Source organism: Xiphophorus hellerii, chromosome 24 (assembly GCF_003331165.1).
Source record: "Xiphophorus hellerii strain 12219 chromosome 24, Xiphophorus_hellerii-4.1, whole genome shotgun sequence".
NCBI lineage: Eukaryota > Metazoa > Chordata > Actinopteri > Cyprinodontiformes > Poeciliidae > Xiphophorus > Xiphophorus hellerii.
This window is the reverse complement of record NC_045695.1, coordinates 1,241,351-1,262,244: the sequence shown is the minus strand read 5'-3', so window position 1 is coordinate 1,262,244 and position 20,894 is coordinate 1,241,351. Positions and strand designations below refer to the sequence as shown.

The window sequence follows — 20,894 nt, the reverse complement described above, 5'->3', positions numbered from 1 at the left end:
TCAGCTCGCTCACATACACTGTACTAACAGCTCGCACATTCACAAACGTTAACTTTCTCGCTCACATACACTACTACCAGCTCGCGCACATACACACAAACGTTAACTTTCTCGCTCACATACACTACTACCAGCTCGCGCACATACACACAAACGTTAACTTTCTCGCTCACATACACTACTACCAGCTCGCGCACATACACACAAACGTTAACTTTCTCGCTCACATACACTGCTAACAGCTCGCGCACACACACCCAAACGTTAACTTTCTCGCTCACATACACTGCTAACAGCTCGCACACACACAGACGTTTATCTCTCACATACACAAGACTAAAGTTGAACACACACACAGTACTAAGACTCGTTTTATGTATGTGTGAGAGCGAGACTTTTTATGAATGTGTGAGAGCGACACTCTTTATGAATGTGTGAGAGCGAGACTCTTTTTGAATGTGTGAGAGCGACACTCTTTTTGAATGTGTGAGAGTTGTCACGGAAGAGGCGGGGCATAATTTTTGGATCAAACTGCGCATGCGTAGATCCTAAACTATAAGCTTCGATTGTTGACTCACTGTATGTTCTATTACTTAGTATATTTGTGCTTTTAAATATATATAGAACGTTTAACTTTCTTGTAGATTAAATGTGCTATAGAAATAAATGAATCTGATTGATTGATTAAAAATAGCAAAATTGCTGTAGTACAATCTGTCCACTGGGTGCCAGTATTACAGGAATTATTAACCGGCGCCAACTAGTGCCGAAGAAGAAAGAGTTTGCTATACCGAACATGGCTAACTCTAATTCGAAACGAGAGAGAATTGGTCAGGCAGCTGCCATTTTAAACACCATTCTATCTTCTCCGGAGGCAACCAGCACTTTGACAGGCGCATTAAACGATTCAACGACTGCCCGCAGTGCTACAATCTGGCACCCAGTGGACAGATTGTACTACAGCAATTTTGCTATTTTTAATCAATCAATCAGATTCATTTATTTCTATAGCACATTTAATCTACAAGAAAGTTAAACGTTCTATATATATTTAAAAGCACAAATATACTAAGTAATAGAACATACAGTGAGTCAACAATCGAAACTTATAGTTTAGGATCTACGCATGCGCAGTTTGATCCAAAAATTATGCCCCGCCTCTTCCGTGACAACTCTCACACATTCAAAAAGAGTGTCGCTCTCACACATTCAAAAAGATTCTCGCTCTCACACATTCAAAAAGATTCTCGCTCTCACACATTCATAAAGAGTGTCGCTCTCACACATTCATAAAAAGTCTCGCTCTCACACATACATAAAACGAGTCTTAGTACTGTGTGTGTGTTCAACTTTAGTCTTGTGTATGTGAGAGATAAACGTCTGTGTGTGTGCGAGCTGTTAGCAGTGTATGTGAGCGAGAAAGTTAACGTTTGTGTGTATGTGCGCGAGCTGGTAATAGTGTATGTGAGCGAGAAAGTTAACGTTTGTGTGTATGTGCGCGAGCTGGTAATAGTGTATGTGAGCGAGAAAGTTAACGTTTGTGTGTATGTGCGCGAGCTGGTAATAGTGTATGTGAGCGAGAAAGTTAACGTTTGTGTGTATGTGCGCGAGCTGGTAGTAGTGTATGTGAGCGAGAAAGTTAACGTTTGTGAATGTGCGAGCTGTTAGTAGTGTGTATGTGAGCGAGCTGATAGTAGTGTATGTGAGCGAGAAAGTTAACGTTTGTGTGTGTGTGTGTGACATTTTAGTAGTGTGTGTATACGCAATTTGAGTATTTTTTGAATGTGCGTGAGTAATTTTTGAGTGTGCGTGGCTATTTTTTTGAGTATGCGTGAGTTTTTGGTAGTGTGTGAGAGACAAAATGTAATTTTTTTGAGTATGCGAGAGTTTTTGGTAGTGTGTGAGAGACAAAACGTAATTTTTTTGAGTATGCGAGGCTATTTTTTTGGAGTATGCGAGAGTTTTTGGTAGTGTGTGAGGGACAAAACGTAATTTTTTGGAGTGTGCGAGGCTATTTTTTTGGAGTATGCGAGAGTTTTTGGTAGTGTGTGAGGGACAAAACGTAATTTTTTGGAGTGTGCGAGGCTATTTTTTTGGAGTATGCGTGAGTTTTTGGTAGTGTGTGAGGGACAAAACGTAATTTTTTGGAGTGTGCGTGGCTACTTTTTTGGAGTATGCGAGAGTTTTTGGTAGTGTGTGAGGGACAAAACGTAATTTTTTGGAGTGTGCGTGGCTACTTTTTTGGAGTATGCGAGACTTTTTGGTAGTGTGTGAGAGACAAAACGTAAATTTTGTCCTAAACGGCCCCTCATATCTTTGAATGCCATCATATTTAAACATTAGATAGTTCACTCACCTTTGCCATGAAGAGAATCAAACAAGCTGATCCCTGTTTAAGGAAAACACACAGTTAGCTTCCAATCTTTCACTCCCAGATTCAGTTGGAATAAAACCCAAAGAGAATTTGAGGTTTTTACAAACTAACAAACTCATTAACCTACATTAATCCATCTACATTTCCAAACATGTTAGATTAATGTAGGTCTGGATTAGTCACTAAGTTTGTTCAAACACTGTTGTATCACAACTGACTGCCAGCAATACAATATGAGCAGTCAATGTGGAGTTCCAGTTAGTTCCAGCTTTCACCCTGTTAGACACAGTGATTTGCTCTGGTGTTCTAAAAACAACTGAAACAAATAAGTGTGAGCTGTTTGTTTTCTTACCATTCCAACGTTTGACTCGGCTCAAAACCAGGTTCTGTTTCAGACCTGAGAAAAAGCAACAGTCAGTACTTCACAATGGGTCAAGGAGGATAGACGATAGACACACAGATTCCTCCAACAAGCAAATTACCATTGACTGGCTGATTGAAAATATGTAATTTGGAGTTAAACAGGAAGTCAGAAAAATAAAAGTCTTTGTCTATAAAAAATAGCTGTGAATTATGGGGCTTAGTCCTCGCAGAGGCAGAACCGGTCAGCTGTTGGTCTAACAGTAGCTAGACTACAAAGTAGATATGATCAGTCAGGAAAGCAAGATGTTGTCTCTATATGTGTTCTTACAGAATATTCTATCTTTAAGAAATAGTTAACTGACTGGATACAAAAATTTGATAGGTTTGAAAGCGTTTTAAAATGGAAGCACATTTTCAGTGAGAGTCGTATTAGCCTTAAGTGTTTATGAAAAATTGTTTTCTCAAGTGTCCATTGAAAGACAGAAGGAGTTTTCCTTTGGTGTTTGAATGGACACACAAGAATATTTTTTATATTGGCTAATAGTAGTTGTCTTGGTCTGTGATCTCAAAAGTTAACAAATCTCACAGGTTTTCTAGAACATAGTCAGTTTTTCACATTACAGACACGTTGTGATTTATGAAACATCTAAATATCTGAAGAACAGGCTCTTCTGTAACAAAATATTCATAAATAATGTGAATCAAGATTTCTATGGCACCTCATCCATTCCACTCTATATTCAATCTATTGTATCAAGGTTCTTTAAATAAAATGCCTACAATTTAAGTGTTGATTTTAAGGTTAACTGTTCCATGTTTTCCTCATGTGTGGTTCTTTGGAGTCCCAAATCCATAGAAACATCTTAGTAAATCAGATGTCAGTGACTTTAGATTGGGATGTGAAATGCTGCCTTTAGCCTACTTCATGTTGTCAGACAGGTCCTTTAAAAGAGTTCTTGATTCTAGACCTTCTCTGACTTCTGAAATTGAACTGAGCTTCCCCCAAAAGATGATTAATCATAATTAATTCATAACTATTTCACATGTTACCAGGTTGGTTTGGATAGCTTGTTTCATCATTTGAAAGATGCTTCCAGGATTTACTTAGATTTATTCTTCATCTGACAATAAAATTAGTTTATCTTAGTAAAACAGATGTCAATATAAGAACTATTGTCTGAGGTCAGCAACAAAACATCATATGCAAAGAACAAAGGTAGGATCCTGAGGTTCCCAAACCAGACACCTTCAATTCAGATTCTTTCCATGAACACCACAAACAGGTTCAAGAACTATGAGCCGTCTTGAAGGATTTCGGCCAGCAAAAAGTACATAAACCGGTTTTAGCTTTGGGCCTACAGGTATGAGGCAGCCCTCAAAAGAAGCCTATACTTCTACAGAATCCCACACTAAATATTTCAAGGGTCATAAAGTTTCAACCTTTTTCCAGTGTTTCACTTTTCATCTTTGTGTTTTGATGGCATGACAAAATGTATTCCATAGAATAAGAACATTATGCAGCATCAACAAAATCATGGATTCCTCCATGTATGTCTTAGGTACAAGGAAGCATTAAGACAACTTCAACCTTTCTTTTATAGACTTTAAGATGGAACTATTTATGATTGTCGAGCCGAAAATGTCTCTTACCATGGTTAATGAGTCCAGGCAGATCTTCTCCTGTATGGAGAAAATACAGAATAAGGTTGTGCCAATCTTCAGCATGGTAGATGAAAAGCTTTAAGCCCCATAAAACAAACAAATCATGAAGGTAATTCCTAAGATTTTCCTTTTCCTTTGACACATAAACCACCTCTCTGTTGAAGGGCAGCTTCTTGCCTTGATGTTTCTTACCTTGGACCATTGATGTTCCAGCAACTAGAAACAGAAGCAAGGTAAACTTTGTCATGTTGGGTGGACCTTTGAGTGCATGCACTGGATAACAACAGATGTCACGATGTAAACTTAGCCTGAGGTGTTGGTTTTAAAGAGCAGACTGGGCGTGTCAGACAGCTGGGTCATTAGAGGAGGAGAATTAGGAAAGACCCTGACCATGATGACAATAGATTGCTTCAAAACAAGTAGAAAACATTTGGTTAAGATTAAGGGGGTTCATGTTACTCAATGCTGTTGCTACATTATATAACCATTCCCTATAGAAAAACCTACTGCAGTTGACATTTCAGTTTTCAAGCATCTTTCAACTTCTCCTGGTCATCCACATCCATTGGTGGTTGGTGCTTTGCTGCCTGAAGTTCAGACTGGTCCAGACATAAACCTGGTGTCCTCTTCGGTAAGTGCCATATTGTGTAGTCATCATCTTCCCTTGTCCTCAAGTCTCCAGACACATTTGTAGCAAGTCCATGTCGTCTAATGTAAAACAAGAGCATCACTAATCTCATACACATAGCAACACATAGCAAGTATCTTGGGATCTTGTTAACGAATGAGGGAAGAAGGGAACGGGAGATCGACAGGCGGATCAGCGCAGCTTCTGCAGTGAAGTGGGCGCTGTGCCGGTCCATCATGGTGAAGAAAGAACTGAGTCAAAAAGCAAAGCTCTCAATTTACTGGTCGATCTACGTTTGACCTCATCTATGGTCATGAGCTTTGGGTGATGACCGAAAGAACGAGGTCATGGATACAAGCGGACTAAATGGGTTTTCTCCATAGGGTGTCTGGGCTCTCCCTTAGAGATAGGGTGAGAAGCTCAGTCATCCAGGAGGGACTCCTGGATGACTGAGGAGTCATCCTCAGCAGTAGATCTGCTGCTCCTTCACATCCTTCAGTGGAGGTGGCTCATGCATCTGGTTAGGATGAGGTGTTCTGGGCACATCCCACTGCGGGGAGCGCCCGGGGAAGACCTAGGATACGCTGGAGGGACTATGTTTCTCAGCTGACCTGGGAACACCTTGGGATTCCCCCTGAGGAGCTAGAACAAGTGGCAGGGGAGAGGGAAGTCTGGGCCTCTCTACTTAAGCTGCTCCCGCCGCGACCCTACCCTGGATAAGCGGAAGAAAATGGATGGATGGATAGTCGGACAGACAGATGGATGGACATAGCAATAGGAACAGAAGAGATTTAATCCACCACAGTTCCAACGGCATTGTGGAGATGGTATGCTCCTATCCTGGGAAGAAATTGAAAGTTGTCATGCACTGGATCATAAACACATTGCTATTTGATATGTAAAACACAAAAATGAGATACAGGCAAAACACGAAGCAATCAAAAGGATAAACATTTACAAGTTGTTCAATAGCCAAACAAAGGCTAATGAACTGTGCAGGTCCAGGGACATTAGGAAATGCAGTTTCCAATATTTTGCCAATATACCTCCATATATAATATTTCCATTAAATAAGAAACACAATTCAAATAAAGTGAATAAGTTTGTTTATTTGATAAGTCAAAATCATGTAACACTGTAAATTACTTAATTAAAAAGTATTAAACCTCCATAGCGTATTAATCATAGTATCTGTTGACTTATTGAGGGCAAATTTGAAGCTTATTTCTGTTTGCACTACAAACCTTGGTAAAATAAGAGAACAGGTGGTGTCTTCTCATGATACACCAACTAAAGTCACTGAAACACAGTTTTGTTATTTGGATGTCATTTCACACTTAAAGAAACTCAAGACGCTGTGACGTTTATCCCAAGTGATTACTGTTTCATATGACTAGCTAAAACCACATGAAACAGGCAGAGTGAAATAACATCTAAGGGCAGCATAGTATCCCACAAATCTAGCAAGAACTGTAGTGTTCTCTGTTTTCAATTATGTTTGTCTTTGCTTCAGTGTATGCAAACCTCACTGCTAGAAACTATCTGTTCCTGCATTAGCAACACACTGCCCCTTTAGTATGGATGGTAACCACACATCACACTTTTCTGATTTATTTATCAAAATCACAATCTAAAGAGCAGTAAATAGTATCCAAAGAATATGGTGTTTATCTCACAGCTTCCAGGTTCAGATTTTCTTTTCCAAATCAGATTCTGTAAAACCATCACTTTTCAGAATTTCTACATGTTGTGCTGCTGCTTATAGGAATGCATTCAAGGAGAGTGCCACCCTCTGTCATGCTTTATAGTGATTTCTCAGGGTTGTTTGGATGCTACAGAGTTGAAAGTAGTTAGTTTCAGCATTTTTTAACTTTTCTGGAAGTTTGTTTACAGATTAGAGCAGAAAAACGTATGTCGACTCAACACAGTTTGTCTGTGAAATTGATGATTTTAAACATTTACTTTAGAAAATCACTTGCTAGCATACATGCTAAGAAGTACTTGGCCCTAATGAAATCAGAGTTTGAAAACGTTTAAATGAGCATCTCTCAAAATAAAAATCAATGGTGTTTTTCTTATGATATAATAATATGCTTTTTAAATTGAAATTTCACAAAAAGGCAAATATTTTATTAGTAAGAATAGAGGAAAATAGATCATTTCATGCAATATGTTAATAAAGTTGACAAAAGATTCTAGAACATATTGATTTATTCATTTTAAGAAAATGGGTATTTTTAATTAATTATTAAATTATTAAATTAAAATTAGGTAGACAAAAAATTATGACAATTAAAAGAAAAATATTGAAAAATATGTTTTATGCTATAATCCAAGATGGGGGGGAAATAAACCAACAATAACAACAAGATCCATCTAGTTACACCCTTGTCCCTAGTGGGGACAGTGGGGGTCTGGTGCCTCTCCAGCGAATGTTTCGGGCGAGAGGTGGGGTCACCTGGACAGGTCGCCAGTCTGTCGCAGGGCAACACAGAGACAGACAGGACAAACAACCACACACACGCGCTCACACCTAGGGAGAATTTAGAGAGACAAATTAACCTGACAGTCATGTTTTTGGACTGTGGGAGGAAGCCGGAGTACCCGGAGAGAACCCACGCATACACAGGGAGAACATGCAAACTCCATGCAGAAAGACCCCAGGCCAGGAATCAAACCCAGGACCTGCTTGCTGAAAGGCAAATGCAACAGTGCTACCCACTGCACCACTGTGCAGCCCATAACAACAAGATGTTCTGTTAATTACATAATACAATTTTAAAGGTAAATATTAAGTCAATACAATTCAATTCAAAAATACTTTATTAATTCCAAAGGAAAAATAAATGTTGTAACTTGAGGTTCTTCAAATAGTTGTTCCTTGGGACGATGGTGGAGGCAGTGATAGGAGTTTGCCACTCAATCAGAGGTTGTCGGTTTTATTCCTGCTCTATCTGCCTCTGCTGTTGTGTCCTTGAGCAAGACATGTCACGCACCTTGCCTGCTGGTGGTGGTGAGAGGGCCGGTGCATGGCAGCCTCACAGTTCTCTTCTTTACAGGTTGTGTCTGAACAAAGGCTTTATATTTGGTGCAGAGAAACACAAGGTTGTGTTCTAATTTCCCAAGCTGAGGTCTTGCTTTGGTAGTTGTCAAATCTTTGATATTTGTCTAAAACAAATCCAATGTCTTATTTTGCTGCAATGTCTCTGGTAGAGCAGCTGAAAAACTGCTGAAACATTGGAAGATGCGAAGAGAGGGGGGCATAATTAAAATCACCAGATATTGTTACAAATGCATTGGGGAAATTTTAAAACATGAAAACAAAGCAGGCCAGACAAAATGACTCTGGGTATCAAATAGATCTGCAATGAATCGCTCTTTTGTCAAATCATACAATATGTTTAGTGTTTTTTCAGCAGCATAATAAATCCTTTGCTGACATTTTCTAGATTTTATGACCTCGGAATTCATCCTTTTTATATCCTTATTGCACAGCGTTGCCCTGGGTAACACATAACTTCAATTCTGAAGTATAAAGAAATAATTTTGCCAATAAATTGGTCCAAAGTGAAACAGTAAAAGATTAACAGTTTTTCAGAATGTACCACACCATATCTGATGGTTTGCGGTAGTTGGTCAATACTGCATTTCTTCGATCATAAAGATGTTTTGTTCTGTAGATGGAAAAAAAAGTACGGAAATGAAAAAGTGTTACGCGGAAATGTGTGGGGGCGGAACCACAGAGATATTATAGTGTTGGAACGGAGAGCCGGACTCATTTCACCACCGCACCGCATTACGTCACATCGGCTTACACAGGCTGCAGGTTGCAGGATGTGGCTGCTGTCAACGCTGATTCCTCTCCTTAGGCTGTATCTGTGTGGGATCAAAGTTCTGCTCTACCAAATGTTCAACCGAACCTTTGAGATGCCAGGTTAGATCCAACCTCTGTTTCTTTTCACGTTTGAACTGCAACAGGAAACGAACTTGTATTGCTGTTTTGACTGTAGTAGATGTTTGAGTTCTGAATGCACCTCTGTTTGTGCTTTTGTGTGTTGAGAAGAGTAACAAATGATCCTTAATAGCCGAGTCCCTAACCCTTACCCGTCCCTCTCAGGACCTGCAGAAATAAAAACTCTGGAGCTGCCACTGCTGTGGCAATAAGAATGATTCCGAGATGGGAGCTCAGGCAGGACTTCCTGCTGTACATCATTGACATTATTACACTTTAAAATATAAATGTATATGTTCTGTAAAACTATAGATGAGAAACAATGGGCAGACTTTCTCACTTTAACTAATGAATCAGACTAAAATCATCCAAAATCGTGGTCATAGTAATAAGAGTGGAGAATTTTGATTTCATTATTTGAATTTGGATGAAGAGAAAGTTGTCACGTGTTCCAGATGGAAACAAAGAAAGAACTGTTCCCTTAATCCCTTACAAATCTTCCCAAGAATGTCCGTGGCTGAATATAAATTTTCCAACCGTTTTACTGCCGTGTAAATTGGATAAAGATTTTAGTTTGATTCACGTTTTTGAACTTGACTGTAAGGTTGGTGAATACACACAGATAAAACAAGGGTTTAAATGTTCTGTTGTAAACTTACAGAACATGTGATCCCACCAAGCAGTTTTTTTATCTGGGTTTGACCTTTCTAAAAGTTTTAATCCACTTTGTAAGACGATCAAAACCACTGGATCAACCTCTGATCCATTGGTGTTCCTTATACATTTCACGATCAGACGGAACAAGTGTGACGTAGTGCAACAACACTTACAAACAGATTCTTACAAACAGATTTACCAGTATTATAGTGGTCGGTACGGGTTCTATGTTCTGCCCAGCTGGTTTTTTAAAATCTAGATAAAACTTTCTATTATCAGCTTAACTTGGAGGGTGAGTGAGAAATGTACAGTTTCATCCCAATAAAACCCTGAACTTGTTTAGAATAAAGTGGACCTAAAACAGTTTGCTGAACCTGTCATTTAACTCCATTTCTTTAACTAGAAATGAATGGCTTCTTCTCACATTCTTTTCTTAGCCTTACCGAAGCAAAAGGGAAGGGTTGCCATAGTGACTGGGGGTACCAGAGGAATGGGGTTTGAGACTGCAAGACACCTGGCAAGCCTGGGCATGCATGTCATCATAGGTAGGCTGCTGCCTCACTAATAACTTGTTCCTTTTGTCAGATCTATCAATCATTATGACTTTGACATGTTTTCCTTCTACTGTAATTCTTGCAAAGCAGAGGCAAGGAGATGACAGCAATGTGTGATTTTTTTGTGACATCTGTTCTTAAGTTATTTTTTAGTTTAAGTCTTGCATGCAATGGCCTGTCATTTAATACATAAATGCTATCAGTTTGATGCCTCAGACAGAAGGGTTTAGTTAAAGTAAACCACATCCTGGACATCATCCCACCAAGCCCCTTTATGATCTCTATGATCTCCAGCTGGGAACGAGCCAGAAGAGGGCGCTGCAGCTGTCAGGAGGATAAATGAAGAATGCAATGAAGGAAAAGGTAATCAATTACAAATTTTAATAATAGATCTACTACATATTTAAACCATTAGAGTGAAATATAATTTATTTACATTATTGAGATATTATAGATTCTTGCTCCTTTACAGGTTTCTTGTGTTTTTGCTTTTTTTTTTTTGGTCTCATTTAAATGCTTCAAAGCATTTTGAGCACCAGAGAAAATCAAAAATCAATTTTCAAATATTGATTTTGTATATTAAAGGGAAAAAACTGATGCTATTTTATGCCACTTTGGCCTCCCCTTTCTGATTGTTGAATCATGACCTCTGACCTTAGGCAGAAGGCCTATTTAGTGATGTTATTCTGGGTTTCTTTGTTTTATATGTTCAAAATTGCAGTTATGTGGATTTCTCTGTTAGTTTTAGTTATTTATTTGTTTCATTGCTAAGCTCGGGGCGTACGGAAGTCATTCAGCAGCTCACTGTGTTTTTGAGTTAATAAATGTTTAAAGTTGACAGAAAATTTGAAAATATCACTTGATGTTATTGGAAGACTGGAAGATTAAAACCTAAACAACTATAAAGTATTTTTATAAAAAGGCGATTGTTAAAAAATAAATAAATAAATAAATAATGCTTAGCCTGGTGGGGACACGAGTACAGCCTGGTGGCCCGCCAGGCTTATAATACACTGGGAAAAACCCTGTAGAGCTACAGTAGTACTTACCAGATCACACAGTTCGACCAGAGGTAAGTGTCATTCGTTGTTTCATTTACGAAGCTGAAGGCAGCAGCAAAATCCCAGCAGCTCCACGGTCAACTCTGTCCTCTTCCTCCGTTTGCTCCTCCTCATTTTCATCACCTCAGATTGATTTCAACGCTCCGGTTCAAGTTAAAAAGACTTAATAACGTTACTCATCACTGTTTTGGCTGGACGGAACCAGTCAGTTGGACCATTTGACATCATTTACTCATAATGCATTGCAGCGTGCATAACATGGTAACGTTCCTGTGACAATATTGTATTAAAATTTATAAAACAGAAATAACCTACAGTATTATTACTGTATTGTTTTGACATCTAAAATAGATATTTGCCAAATAAAGTCTATCGTTATAGCTAATTGTGGATCCCTTTAAGTTCTTTACTGGACAGCCACATAGTGGAGTATGTCAAGATCATCCCATTTCCCCATGCTGGACATAGAATAGAATAGAATTCAACTTTATTGTCATTGCACTGTCACAAGTACAAGCAACGAGATGTAGTTTGCATCTATCCAGAAGTGCTCTACGAGATATAAATATTTATTTACAGATGTACAAGACTATGTATGTATGGACTATAAGGGGTTATAGCAAAGAGATATAGATATTGTGTATAAATATAAATATAAATATGGGAGCTGTATGCACAGATTATACAGATTATACAGAATATACAGATTATACAAGAATGTTAGGGAATGGATTATATATGTATATAATATAATACAAGATAAATAATGGCAGATAAAATTTACAGGTTGTATGTGTGTGTGAAGAAAACAGTCCGTGATGTGTGTGTGTGTGTGAGGATAGTCCATGTGTTATTGTTGTATGAGAGAATAGGGGAGTACAGTCCAGTCCTTATAGTTTATGTTTTATGTCAGGAGGCGTTCAAAAGCGTGACAGCTGTGGGGAAGAAGCTGTTCCGGTGCCTGGTGGTTCTGGTCCGTAGGCTTCTGTAACGCCTCCCAGAGGGCAGGAGGGAAAAGAGTGTGTGTGCTGGGTGAGTGGAGTCCTTTGTGATTTTCCCGGCCCTTTTCAAACACCGCTTCCTGTAGATGTCCTTGATGGCAGGGAGCGGTGCCCCGGCGATATACTGGGCGGTTTTCACCACCCTCTGCAGCGCCTGCCGGTCTGAGACAGAGCAGTTCCCGTACCAAGCTGTAATACAGTTGGTGAGGATGCTCTCAATGGTGCAGCGGTAGAAGTTCGTGAGGATCTCTGAGGACAGGTGGTTCTTCCTCAGGGTCCTCATGAAGAAGAGGCGCCTTCTTAATGAGTTTGGAGCAGCTGGTCGTCCAAGTCAGGTCCTCGGAGATGTGGACTCCCAGGAACTTAAAGGTGTCCACACGCTCCACCACTGTCCCCTTAATGTGGATGGGTGGATGTAGGTCAGCGTTCCTCCTGAAGTCCACGATAAGCTCCTTGGTCTTCTCGGTGTTCAGCTGCAGGTTGTTTTTGTCGCACCACTCAGCCAGACGGTCTACCTCCTCCCTGTAAGCGGCCTCGTCATTATCTCTGATGAGGCCGATCACTGTGGTGTTGTCTGCGAACTTGATGATGGCGTTAGAGCCATGGACAGGTCTGCAGTTGTAGGTGAAGAGGGAGTAGAGGAAGGGACTCATCACACAGCCTTGTGGCACTCCGGTGTTTATGATGATGGTGGATGAGAAGTGGTTGTCCAGCCGGACATGTTGAGGTCGACTGGTCAGGAAGTCGAGCAACCAGTTACACATGAGTGGACTGATGCCGAGGTCTGTGAGCTTGGTAATGAGTTGTGATGGGATGACAGTGTTGAATGCTGAACTAAAATCTAAGAACAGCAGTCTGGCGTAAGTGTTCTTACTGTCCAGGTGAGAAAGGACAGAGTGCAGCGCTATAGAGACTGCATCCTCTGTGCTCCTGTTCTGCCTGTATGCAAATTGGTGGGGGTCTAGTGTGGGGGGGAGACAGGATCTGAGGTGTGCTAGGACCAGCCGCTCCAAGCACTTGGTAATGATGGGGGTAAGGGCTACCGGGCGGTAGTCATTGAGTCTGGTTGGTTTGGGATTCTTGGGGATTGGGACGATGGAGGTAGACTTGAAGCAGGTCGGTACCACAGCGCGGGCCAGGGACAGGTTGAAGATGTCCGTCAGCATTCCTACCAGCTCCCCAGAGCACGTTCTGAGGACACGTCCAGGTATGCCATCAGGACCCGCAGCCTTGTGGGATTTAATCCTGCTCAGAGCCGCTCCTACGTCAATGGGGAGGAAAGTCAGTGGCTGTTGGCCTGGGGTGGTAGCTGCTTTGGTTGCAGTTGTGGTATTCCCTCTCTCAAAACGAGCATAGAAGTTGTTAAGCTCATTGAGGAAGGAGACATCAGTAGAAGCGGGGGTGGTATTGGGGTTCTTGTAGTCTGTGAGAATCTGAAGGCCTTGCCACATACGTCGGGGGTTGGAGTTAGAAAAATGATCCTCCACCTTCCTTTTGTAGTGGTGTTTGGCCTTCTTGATTCCCTTCTTCAGCTCAGCCCTGGCTGCACTGTAAGTCTGTGCATCCCTGACCTGAAGGCGATGTTGCGGGCCTTCAGCAGGAGACGAACGTCTCGGTTCATCCAGGGTTTCTGGTTGGGTTACATGGTAATGCGTTTGCAGGTGGTGACACGTTCTATGGTGGTGGAAATATGGTTCAGTACAGATTAAGCGTACTGATCCAAGTCTGTATGGTGGAAAATAGTCCAATCTATATTCCTGAACCGGTCCTGGAGCACAGCGTCTGAGCCCTCTGGCCACACCTTTACTGTCCTCACGGTAGGTTTCACACGTTGGATGAGTGGTAAATACCGAGGTGTGAGGAACAGGGAGAGATGGTCTGATTGTCCGATGTTGGGGAGGGGTGTCACATTGTAGGCTCCAGTCAGATTGGAGTAGACATGGTCCAGGGTCTTGTCTCCTCTGGTGTGGCAGGAGACATGTTGGTGGAATCTAGGAAGAACTGTCTTCAAGTTGGAGTGATTGAAATCACCCGCAACAATAAAAGCAGCCTCGGGGTATTTGGTTTGGTGTTTGCTAATAGCCGCATAGAGTTCTTTCATGGCTAGCTTGGCATTAGCATCCGGGGGGGTGTACACGGCAGTGAGGATGATCGAGGTGAATTTCCTTGGTAGGTTATAAGGTCTGCATTTGACCATTAAAAACTCCACATTTTGTGAGCAGTGACTCTCGGTAGTAGCAGAGTCTGTGCACCAAGCTTTGTTAATATAAATGCACAAACCTCCGCCTCTGGTCTTGCCGGAGTCATCTGCTGTCCTGTCGGCTCGGTGTGTGTGGCGTCCACTTAGGTGGATATTTTGGTTTAGCTGTAATAATACATGAAATTACCTGTAAAATTAATCTTATAAAGTAACATCTAGACCTAACAGTAGATTGGAACTTCAATAAGATCAATGGGGTTGTTACAACACAATGACACAACCCCATTGTGTTGTATGTCATGCAAACTTTGCTTTAATTCTATTTCTTTTTGTATTTAATCCTAAGAAATCAAAGTTATAATCATAGGCAGACAGAGAGTGCTGTCAAGCCATGAAAATGAACAGCAGGTTTCTGAAGGTTTCCAGCCTGCAGAAAGTTTTAAAGAATGAAGTCTAAACATTTTTAGTAACTGAATAAGAACCAATGCAAAATACTTGTATTAATGTTGCTTTGATGCTGAATTGGAGAAGCTAAAGAGGTTCTAGATGGGATTTTGACAATGAACTTGAAATTATGTAAAATGTGTAACTGCAATCAAAGATCACTGATGTTGTGCTGGAGAGAGATGCTAGGTGAAAGGTCAGGAAAAGGAGAATAAGTAATAATCATATTGAATGTGTTTGTGAATCAGAAATGACCTGTAACCTCAGTAAAATTGATCAGAGTTTAATAATGGTTGTTGATATATAGTGTCCTAGAGGCGAGATGGTGCTGATCAGGAAACGGATGAACAACCCAAAAGAGGAACTGAAACTGTTGAAGAGAAGGAAAGTTTGCAGGCTAAAGGATGGAGTGACCCTTGAGCAGGCCAGGGACAAGAACACAGACATGACATAATGTCTTCAAAGCTCTGAGATCATCTATTCAAGCAATGGAAAAAGGAAGACTGTGACGTGAGAGTGACCTTTGAGCATTCTTGGGATGCTTAAAAGTCGTCTAGAAAAAAAGAGAAGTGAGTTTTTCCTTCCATAAGGTCACCGAGATGGTTCAATGATGCCTTGAATCTACACAGAGGGGTCCTTTGAGCTGTGGGACTGCGACAGAGCACCTGTAGGTGCAGAGAAAATGCCCCATGATCCAACTTTGGATTAAGACCCCTCTGGCATCCTAACGGCCCATGGGCCTCAGCTCGTCCCAGGAATCAATCAAATTTTATATGTATAGCACATTTTAGCAGCAAGGCATTTCAAAGTGCTTTACGTTATAACAAACACAAAAAGACAAAGTCATGCAACATAGAATCAACAATCAAACAGGGTCCGTCTCCCTCTACCGAGACTGATCCTATACCAACAGACTGAGTTGGAGCTTGTGGTTCAGTTCTCTGTCTCACAAATTGTTCTCCCAGTGCAGGCAGTGATGGCGATTAGGGTGAGAGATGTTGGATTGAAGTTGATTTCATTATATAGTTGTCTCTTTGATTTAATGTTTGCATCTATTTTCTGCTACTGCTAAGTGCAGTATAATTCCTATCCATATTAAGCAAGCATACAAAGACAGTCAGGTGGTGGACATTCATTCTGTGTGTCACCCTGCAGTTCTCCGAAAGGTGTAATTCCTCGTGGTGTTCGCATGACATAACTGACACGAGGTGTAGCTTAACAAACCAATAGAAGATATAGATACCTCTGTGACTTGATACTCAAGATGCAAAAACCTAATCTGGGCAAACTTTAAGAACCAGTTTTTAAAACGAGAACAACTGTTAACGGGTGTGATCTGTAGGACTTAATTTAACTCAGGCTCACCCACAGGAGGAAGAGAGGAGGAACATCCAGATGGAAGTGGTTGCTAGACTCAGGCGAATCTCCTCCAAGTGATTCCAGCTGAAATGCTCTGACTGTGCTCGGCCCTCTGCCGCAGCTGGATGATTCCCTGGCCTCTCCTGAGAAAAGTGTGGACTTTAACAAGTACTTTGATGCATGTGATGGAAAAATCATGATCTTCTTGAAAGATGCAGACTTTTCCTGAACCACTGCTTGAAGAAAGTGTTATCTAAAAAAATTGATTTTGAGTCCATCTTCACACCAGTACTGCCCCCACCCTGCTGGCATCTGGTGCAAAGTGGAGCTCTGTACCCATTACTGATGCAGCCACAGGTCCATCCATCTGGTCCATCAAGAGTCACTCATCTCATCAGTCCATAAAACCTTTGAAAAATCTGTCTTCAGATCTGTCTTGGTCCAGTCTTGATGTTCCAACTTATGTGTCTTGTTCAGTGGTGGTTGGGTTTCAGCCTTCCTTACCTTGGCCATGTCTCTGAACATCTTGTACTTCTGGAACTCCATATAGGTTGCAGTTATGGAAAATGACAGCATTGGAAAATAATGGGTCACTTTTTATTCTTCTCAAATCTTTGGCAGTCAATTTGCGTCTTTTTTCTCAACATGTTTCTTGCGACCCTGTTCACAGCAAAACATTTGATGGTTCTGTGATCACACTCCAATATCTTAGCAGTTTAAAGAATGCTGCATCTGTCTGAAAGACTTTACAAGTTTGGACTTTTCAAGTCTCTTAAATCTCTTTTTTGGCTCATTTTGACAGGAAGAGAAGCTGCCATCCTATATTATGCACCTTAATATAGGATGTTGATCTCCTTAGGGACCACCCTTCCTCATTAAACAACTAAACACCAGCTGATATGTTTAAATTCAATAAGCTCTCGAGTTTATACAGCTTAGAGTTGGAAAATATGTATAAAAATGATGATATGGTCAAAACTTAAACTTGCCTAATAATTGTGCACACAGTGTAGTGTCAGGCAGTGGGAAGGTTTCCCAGTGGTCCCTGACTGTGTGTTCTGATGTTTCTTCATTCTGTGTAAATCCAGTTATTGCTAGAATCATTTCTAGTCTGCATATTTAATCAACTTCCCCACTGTGGATCAGACCTTCTGCTTGCTTAATAATTCTCTTGTTAGTGATTGTGATTTCAGCCCAGAATGTTGGACTGGGAGCTCAGCAGTGTTCTGTCAGAACTATGGTACCCTAACTGAAACATTTCTTTTCTGCTTCCAGCTGAGTTTGTCTTTGTGGACCTGACCTCCCTGAAATCAGTCAGGCACTTTGTCCAGAAGTTCAGAGACAGATCTCTGCCTCTGCATGTTCTCATTAACAATGGTAGGCTCCACACATCTTTCATTAGATGGTCACAGTTAATGACAGCAGACGCTTTATTGTCAGACTCTAAAGACAGCCAATGCCTCTCTGACCTGTTCCGCTTTGACACAGCTGGAACCATGCTGGTTCCTGAGAGACGGACAGAGGACGGCTTTGAATTCCACTTCTGCCTGAACTACTTGAGCCACTTTCTGCTGACCAACATGCTGCTGGACCTGCTGAAGACGTCTGGAAGGCAGGGTCGCTGCTCCAGAATTATCAACATGGCCTCTGCCACACATTACGCAGGAGAGATAAATCTGGAGGACCTGAACAAGAGGTATGTGCAACCATAAAAGCACCATAGACTCTATGAACGGTAAATTGTTTGTTGTACATGATCTTGTTTACTACCCCTTTCCCAACAGAGCTGTCTACAGCTCCCATGGTGCCTACTGCCAAAGCAAGTTGGCCCTGGTCCTCTTCACCTACTACCTTCAAGAGCAGCTGACGTCTGGGGGATTCTCTGTCACTGTCAATGCTGTGGACCCTGGGATGGTGGACACGGCACTGTACGATAACCTCTGGACATTAGCACAGATGATGAAGAAACCAGTGGCCAGTATTCTGTTCAGGGTATGTCTTTAAAATCTTAATCTAACTTTGTAAAGACTAGTTTAGAACTGGTTGTACTGTTGTCCTCAGACTCCAGCAGAGGGAGCCTCCATATCGGTGTATGCTGCAGCTGCCTCTGAGATGGAAGGGGTGGGCAGCTGTTACCTGTACAACGGTCAGAAGACGCAGTCCTCTGATCTGTCCTACGACTCTGAGCTGCAGGCCAAGCTGTGGAAAAAGAGCTGCAAGCTTGTGGGACTCCAAGCCTGATACCTGGAGGACTCCCATGTCCACAATGGTCCTCCATTATTGACCCTTCTCAACTACGTCACCCAACCACGTTGAAGCACTATGACGATTGTCAGAAGTGACATACAGGAGCGACTTTGATTGTTTTCCCAAGTCATTTTTGCCAATACAAACATTACTTCTACTTGTTCAGAAGAAGAAGAAGACGTTTTATTTATATAGCACTTTTTCAGCAACTGCAGAAGAAGTAGTAGACCTAATTGTGGCTCATAGATGACAGTATTTATTAAAGTTGGAAACAGCTAGCTTAGAAATCGGCCCATGCCTTCTTCCTTCTGACGTGTTTGTTGATTTGATCAAATCTTTGACCAAATATGACTTTGCCTGAAGTCATAGCACATGACTTATGCACCTATGTCCTAGATGGCATTTCCCTTTAATAGTGTCAAAAATCTAGATGCTTATCAGTTTTTTTGGTACATGGTTGCCTACATTATGTTTTTCCTTGATGGTTGCAAATGATTAGAAGCATTTTCTTTAGAAGTATTGTATTATTCTCTCCATAATACAACATTTCATTACATCTTACTAATACTGCTTACTTACAAAGTGTATATGAACGTTAATCTTTTTGCACCAAGAGATGCTAGTCCTTTCAAGCAGCACTTGCTATCCATCGCCATCTTGTTTCCTCATCAAAGGTTTATGATCATATGACAAGTTTGGTTTGCATCCTAATCTCCTAATCTGTGCAGCATCTGTGACTATTTTACTGTGACATCAACTGTGTGATTTTTTTTTTTTTTTTTTTTTGGACAACCTCTACAGGAGTCAATGTACACATAAGTTGTTTTGATATCCGTCATGGCCAAGAGCACGGCATCTCGTGCAAAGGGTCAAAAGATCATACTGAACTACTGCCAGCTTTAATCTCTGTGGTGATTTTATGCTCAATAAAATCACCACAGATTTCACCATATGCCTGTTTAATGTGACTCAAACAAGAAACAAATCCAATTAATTATGCAGAGAAATCAGATATGTACTCTTTTTTATCACAAGCCAGCAATAATGCAGCCTCATGACTTTAACTGACCTTACTTCCAGAGTGACTTGACCTTTCACTGTAAAACTCTTCAGAGTTATATACCACTGTCTGGTTTATTCTTCTGAGGACAAAGATCCCGTTGCCTTAAGATGACGTCTGCCATGATGCCTGAACTTTGACACACTTACCTTCATTTTGAATGAAGTTTGCAGACTACTATTTCCACATATGCCATCTGAATGTTTAAGCATTTCAGTTTGAACTTTAAGCCTGATAATTGTTTTTTTAATTTTATTGTATTTTTGTTAGACTGGTGGCCTCACATTTGAATCCAGGATACAGAAAGCCTCACGCCAACTCAGTGACTGAACGGTGAACAGTTTATGTGGTTATAATGATGCTTCTTAAAATTGTGTAGATCTGTAAAACCTGCTTCTTCTCCACTAGGGGGCAGCAGGATTTCTGTACTAGTGCAATTTGAACATTTCAAAACTTAAACCAGACTCTCAAACAGTTAATGTTGACTGATAAAATCATATCAAATGGTTCCCTTTTAGCCTGTTAATGCCTTTTTTGTTATTTTTTGTATTTTTTTAAAGTACATAAAAAGTGACCTAAATGTTTCTCCAGTTTTTCATAGATCATGTAAGAGAAGCAGCAAGCGTGAACTTTTAGGGTGTGAAGATGGTGTGGACAGAGAAGACTTTCTTTGTAATTTAACATAATTTGTTTGCAACCTTTTCTGTCTTCTTGATGTCATTTATCAAAAACATTTATCAAAAGTCTTACATTTTCAGCTTTTCCACATTTTTTCCTGTTCCAACCACAAACCTAAATGGATTCCATGTGACAGACTAACACAAAATTGTGCAGAATTGTCAAGTGGGAAAAAATGATTCATGCTTTAAAAAGCACACACACAACGTAAAGTTTTGTTAAGCACCACTTCAGGTAATATTCTGCTGCAGGTTTTTAATGTGTGTCTCTTCGTGATTTGAGACAAAACAGCTCAGTTTCTGTCAGATATAATGAAGTTTAACAAGTTTATCTCCTTTTTGTGTCTTAAGTAAAGCCATGATCTGCAATGCTGAAGAAAAAAACAGCATACTTTTGCAAAGCATTACACAGTCCTTTAATAAAGCATTTCTACTTTGTTAATAGACTTGCACTTTATATTTGTGTTTTTGTTGTAATAAGCAGCAAAAAATAAATTATGTATAGGAAATGTCTCACCAGTTGCTGTTAAGAGTTGAACACACTTCACCTCATCTCTTTATTGTATACAATAAACATGTATTTTTTGCACTGCTGTCAAAGATTCAAAAAAATTATTAAATTGCATGTGACTACTCTGAGTTGTTTGTTACCGTG

The 20,894-nt window shown here is 40.5% G+C and overlaps 1 protein-coding gene across 1 annotated transcript; it reads left to right on the top strand.

Annotated features, from left to right (window-relative positions):
* Nucleotides 1–8,780: 8,780 nt before the first annotated feature.
* Nucleotides 8,781–20,872, top strand: dhrsx (dehydrogenase/reductase (SDR family) X-linked). Its single transcript, XM_032556773.1, has 7 exons — nucleotides 8,781–8,961; nucleotides 10,074–10,181; nucleotides 10,485–10,553; nucleotides 17,531–17,632; nucleotides 17,744–17,951; nucleotides 18,040–18,247; nucleotides 18,317–20,872. Exons 1-7 carry the CDS (start codon nucleotides 8,862–8,864, stop codon nucleotides 18,494–18,496), a joined length of 975 nt encoding a protein of 324 aa, XP_032412664.1. The 5' UTR covers nucleotides 8,781–8,861; the 3' UTR covers nucleotides 18,497–20,872.
* Nucleotides 20,873–20,894: the final 22 nt, after the last annotated feature.

What these genes read in the sequence shown, in the direction of transcription:
- dhrsx (XM_032556773.1), top strand. Translation starts at nt 8,862, where the DNA reads ATGTGGCTGCTGTCAACGCTGATTCCTCTCCTTAGGCTGTATCTGTGT. An exon ending in GGGCATGCATGTCATCATAG is followed by an intron (nt 10,182 to 10,484) that starts GTAGGCTGCTGC and finishes TATGATCTCCAG; the next exon opens with CTGGGAACGAGCCAGAAGAG. An exon ending in TGGCCAGTATTCTGTTCAGG is followed by an intron (nt 18,248 to 18,316) that starts GTATGTCTTTAA and finishes TGTTGTCCTCAG; the next exon opens with ACTCCAGCAGAGGGAGCCTC.